The following is a 5341-nucleotide window of genomic DNA, read 5'->3' as shown; positions in this document are numbered from 1 at the left end:
CTTGAAGGGGGTGGAAAATCGAGAAGTTTCTAGAAACTTTTGGAAATTTCTGGAACAAGGAACTGTAGCTAACCTAGAAGGCTCTCAACAAGAGCTGTGGCTTTTATTAGGGGAACTCAGGGGGACTGAAGCTGCTGTTTCCTCGCGCCCTCTGCTTTCTGTTGTCTCCTAGGAGTCTTGTTGGCTCAACCCAACAGGAAGGCTGAGGGTAAGAAGGGTAGTTGGTGCGGCCACAGAAGTCAGCACCCCCCACCCCCGTCCCGGAGGCCCATGTTGAGTAGAGAAAGGTGGAAAGACCGGGTCCGGGAGGGCAATCAGAGAACATGCAGACCTCGGGCTCGGTGAATAGATCGCACTCCCACGCGATTCCCCAGGCCCAGTTGCACAGCCCACGCGCTAGCTTGCAACCACCGGTTGCCATGGAGACCGCGGGTACTACGCGGGAGCAAGTGCGCAAGCGCGCCCTGGGACGCCGGCCTCGGCTCAGCGCAGCTGCCTGGACCCAGGCGAGACGCCACCTGACGCGCCCTGTCCGAGCGGGGGCGGACGCTGTCGTCTCGGGCACTTGGCCCAGAGCATCCGTGCCGGCGTGGCCCGAGCTGGCACCTGGCAAGCCGGCTGCATCCCGGCGGCCTCTCCTTGGCCCGTCTGGGCGGTCAGAGGCGGGGCTGCCGCTTCCCTGACGGGCTGGCCGAGAGCCAGGCCCCGGGGAGGCCGCTCGCGGTTTTCGGCGATTCCAGGACACGTGTGAGCACCCGGGGCCCGGTTTGGGGAGGAAGACCTTGGGAAAGCGCGAGGCCTCCTGCAGGCCAGCCTTGGAGGGGGCAGCTGAGAGCTCTGGGCCTGGCCTTGTTCCCGGGAATTTGACCTCCCAATCCTGTCACCTTACAGGATTGCTGTTTAGGGACCACTGCAGCCCCGGTCCACGTCGTAGACTCTTCAGCACACGTGGGAATCGAGCTGCCAGGTGTCCACGACCATGGCGGTGAACCTTTTGGAGGACTGGTGCCGGGGGATGGAAGTGGACATCCACAGGTGCCTGTTGGTCACAGGCATCCCGGAGGACTGTGGCCAAGTGGAAATTGAGGAGACCTTGAATGGGGTCCTCTCCCCGCTGGGCCCATACTTTGTGCTCAACAAGATTTTTTTGAGGGAAGAGAATGCCAAAGCTGCCCTCGTTGAGGTAGGCGAGGGTGTGAATCTGAGGGCCGTACCCCGGGAATTCCCAGGAAGGGGGGGCATCTGGAGAGTGGTCAGTAGGGACCCCACCCAGGATGCTGAGTTTTTAAAAAACCTGAGTGAATTCCTGGCTGCAGAGGGGCGCACCCGGGAGGATGTGGTCCGCCTGCTGCAGCTCAGCCAGTCCCCACCACCCCAGAACCGGAATCAGCCCCCAGAGGACTGGGCAGAAGCTTTGGGGGTGCTTCTGGGGGCGGTGGTGCAAATCATCTTCTGCATGGAGGGCGAGATCCGCAGCCGGGAGGAAGCTAGGGCTCGAGAGGTTGCTGAAGCCCAAGCAGTGGCATCCTTGACTTTGACAACAGCGAGGAAGGTCAAGAAGGAGCCAGGGTGGGCTGCAGAGGTGGGCTCTGCCTTGAAGATGGAGAACCTGGACGGCTGGAATGACGTGGAAGATGAGGGTGACCCTCTTGAACCTCTGGTTCAAAAGGCTGGAGCTAAGACTTTCCCCAGGAGAAAGAAGCAGAAAAAAACTCCCAAGCAGGAACCAGTGCCCTGGAAGAAATCCAGAGGCAGCCATTCCCACAGCTCGGCCTTGTTGGAGGATCCGGAAGCTGATGACGCTGAAAATATGGAGATGTCAGAATACATCAGGAGCAGCAGGAAGCCCTGTGTGAAGCGGGAGGGGTCAGCTTTGAAGAAGGCCCTAGCGAAATGTGCCTGGAAGTCTCCCAGCAACCCGCCCCACGATGCCCAGGCAGAAGCTGCGAGCCCTGGAGTTGCCTCTGAGTCAGACCAAGACGGCGGTCCAGAGGGTCCACAAAAGAAGAATACCATGGTCTGGGCCTCGGCAAAGAGCCCTGCTCCCACGAGGAAGAAGAAGAGGGTGAGCTTGGGCCCCGTCTCTTATGTCCTTGTCGATTCAGAAAACACCAGGAAGAAGCCAGAGATTCCAAAGAAAGGGCAAGGCTCGAGAAGGGATGCGTTGGATCAGAAGGCCCTTCAGAGCCCACAGCCCGCTGAGCCACCAGCCTCAACCTCCCAGGGTCCAAAGGCCAAGCCACAAGGCTCTCCTCATGCCTCCAGTGGTGAGAATGACAGCAGAAGTCATTTGGGTTGTGTCAACAAGCGGCTGAAGGGGGAGGAACAGCACGGGCAGGTGGGGACAGAGGAACCCAAGGGGACAGAGGGTCCAATGGTCGTTGAGGAGGACCCCAGTGCAGTGGAGGGAGTGAGTGACACACCAGTTGAGGTTTTAGAGGCTGGGAGCCCTGACCCCCCTCCTAGGAGCCCCTGAGGCCAACACTGGGGATACCTGTGGGGACAGGAGGTGGCGGAGCAAACCCACTGACCTATCTTTTGTTGGTGAGTGTCTCCGTGGTATTCTCCGGTCATCTGACACTTCATCTGCTCCATCTCCCTCAGTAAGAATTGAATCATTTGGGGTTATATATTGTTTGTCAGAGTAAGTGGCTTTCAGGGTGGAGTTTTCTGGAGGCCTGTTTGGGAGATGGAAATGTTCAAGGACTTAGAAGTTCCAAGGAAGTGAAAAAACTTTCCAGTGACACCTCTCCCTGCTTCCCCTCTCGAGCTGTTCTAATTTATCCACAGAACCCAGAAAACCTAGATTTCCGTCTGCACCTGAGCAGTCGAAAAAAGACCAAGGAAGAAGTTCCAAGCGGGGAACAACGTTTCTCTTGTCGTCGACTTTTCACTGTTTTAGGGACCCACCCAGTTCGTAGAGATCCAGCTCTCAGAGGTAAATGGTATGTGAGATGTAGGTGGGAGGAATTAGGGTAAGGAGGCGTACCCCTGTGCTTTTTCTCTGCCAGGCCTGCTTTTTCACCTCCTCCTAGACTCGCCTTCAGAGGTTGGAGAGTCACTAAGCAGATTGGGAAGACTCTAAAACGTTCACCTTGGCACATGGGCAAGGTCACTGTTACGTTCATTCACGTTCGGCCTTTCTCCCCCATCCCCTGCTTCCTTTTCTGGATACTCAGCCAACCTCTGCAGGGCCTGGCATTGTAAAGGGCGGGGCGACCGCTCGCTCCCTCCTTCCCTTTCTCTGCTTCGACCACCGGGTAGGTTAAGCGAAGATCTTTGCTGCAGACCTGACTTCCTTGCCGCTACTGGTCTGCGATATCTATCCTCCAGTTCTCTAACCAGAGGATGTTAAGGTCCAAGCATCGGTTTGGGGGGAAAAAAGATTGTCCACTTAGGCCTTGAAGTGTTTGGTTTTCGGTCCTGTTAATAAAAATGGGACTTGGATTCCCATTTGGGGTGAAACCCTTGCAGGAAGCATGGGGGAGCAATGGGTAGGAAAGGACTCTGGCCTTCCTGGTTCCCTGGCTCTAATTCCATCCAATACCCCCAAACTCTTTTTGAGGCTGAAGACCAAATCTCACATTCTAGGAAGAGAGAGAAAAACATTCTTTAAAACTTGGCTGTGAATTTCTGCTCTCTGACTAGACCAGAATGCCATGTGTCCTGGGTGTGCAGGAGTCGGGGGAGGGGCGGGTTCCCTGAGCTCAGTGGTTTCCAGATTGTATCCCGGGGAAGCCCGAGCTGTGCTTAAAGAAGTAATCCGAATCTATTTTTTCATGTATTTAAAAAACAACAGCAACTGAAAGATGACTACTTGAAGGTGTCGTAAGTCAAACAAGTCACATCAGAGACTATCAAAATAGGACCTTGTGTTCACCCGTTAGCTTGTTTTGGTACAGGTATCCAATTCGTTCATTCCACCACCTATTTGCCTATAATTGAATTTCTTGTAAATGTGACTGATAGGAAAAGTTCCAAGTGGGAGAAGTTGGTCCTGCGCATGGCCTGTCGTAGAACACTCCGAAAGAAGTTTCCCTTTGTAATTCACATCCTCTTGTCCTGCTGTGATGCTCAATTGTGTGATGGTAGATGTATCAATACGGCGCACAGTAATTCATATTCTATCCGAGAGAGCTTTAGGGTCTCTCTTCTGGCTTCAGTTTTTGTGATGAAGAACGTGAACAGTTGTTAGACGTTGTTGGTGATTCAACTTGGAAAACAGATTTCTTGTTGACGATTCATTTCAAAAGCCTGGATGAGTCTGAGGATGCAGGAAGAAAGGAGGTGGTTTCCGTTTGTAGCTCTTCACCTGCGTGCGTCACGGTTTTCCTTGGGTCCGAGCAAAACCAAACAGGAGTGAATTGGCCTTTCGAGGTGACGAAAGCCTCCAGCTCTCCAGCTCCTAATTTCAGAATCAGGTCCATTAGGGCTTCGTTGTGTTAACAGATTGACACCATGATTAGTAAATGTAAATGTATATGCTGTAAAATAAAGTTTAGCAAACTAAGTATCTGTTGAGTCTCTTATAGGCGCCAGTGGTATGGACTGTTTAATTTGAGAAAAGGGTTCCCCCCCCACGCTGAACGATACACACTGTCCTAGACACCCAGCCCAGCTGTTGCAGACCTGGGTTCAAGCTGGAAGGGTCGTCAATTTCCTGTGAGAGAAGAAGTCATCAAGATGTCTCTCATTGCTACATGGCCTGCCACCAACGTGAAAGCCTTCCCCAGACAGCCTGCGTTTTTTAGAAGTTTCTAGAACAGGTACCTGGTGTTGTGAATTAACCTGAGAAGGCGAGTTTATTTTTAAAAGCAGCTTCCCCTCAGACAGAAGCTGAGGTGTTTCAAGAAAAATTCGAGTTAAGTTTCCTCCTGACCAAGCCCCTCCCCTGCTTGGGACGCCTGAACCAGGGGGCCACCGCATCAGAGTGCACCCCTGCTGCACAAGAGACCAAAGGGGAAGCTGGACTTTGAGGACGGGGGAGCTAATTAGGCACTGCAGTATGCACACCTAAAAACCCAGGTCAGAGGTTAATTTACTGGGTCCTTTACTTCGCCCCTCTATGGGAAAAGCCACGTTTGGCCAAGATCTTTATGCATCTCCCATGACCAGCCCCTCCCTCCAGTTTGCACCCAGTCTGTCAGGAAAGGCTGGAAGTGGGGGAACATGGCCGGAAGTGGGAGGAGATCCTGGGATGGGGCTCCGAGGGGTACAGGGGAAGTCAGCCGTCCAAGGAAACCCCTCAGACCGCTGCTTGGACGGGTCAGCATTCTGTTCAGGGGCGGGCCTCAGAGCAAGGCCTGGCCGCAGGGGCCTCCAGGGCAAGGCGCACGTGCTG

The 5341-nt window shown here is 54.1% G+C and overlaps 1 protein-coding gene across 1 annotated transcript; it reads left to right on the top strand.

Annotated features, from left to right (window-relative positions):
* Positions 1-470: 470 nt before the first annotated feature.
* On the top strand, positions 471-4510 carry PNMA8A (PNMA family member 8A). Its single transcript, XM_067718327.1, has 2 exons — positions 471-747; positions 892-4510. Exon 2 carries the CDS (start codon positions 980-982, stop codon positions 2474-2476), a length of 1497 nt encoding a protein of 498 aa, XP_067574428.1. The 5' UTR covers positions 471-747; positions 892-979; the 3' UTR covers positions 2477-4510.
* The last annotated feature ends 831 nt before the right edge of the window (positions 4511-5341 follow it).

The sequence above is a fragment of the Pseudorca crassidens genome, chromosome 20 (assembly GCF_039906515.1).
Source record: "Pseudorca crassidens isolate mPseCra1 chromosome 20, mPseCra1.hap1, whole genome shotgun sequence".
Classification (NCBI taxonomy): Eukaryota; Metazoa; Chordata; class Mammalia; order Artiodactyla; family Delphinidae; genus Pseudorca; species Pseudorca crassidens.
This window is presented reverse-complemented; position numbering and strand designations above follow the sequence as displayed.

Coding starts and splice junctions, on each gene's coding strand:
- PNMA8A (XM_067718327.1), top strand. CDS start 980: ATGGCGGTGAACCTTTTGGAGGACTGGTGCCGGGGGATGGAAGTGGAC.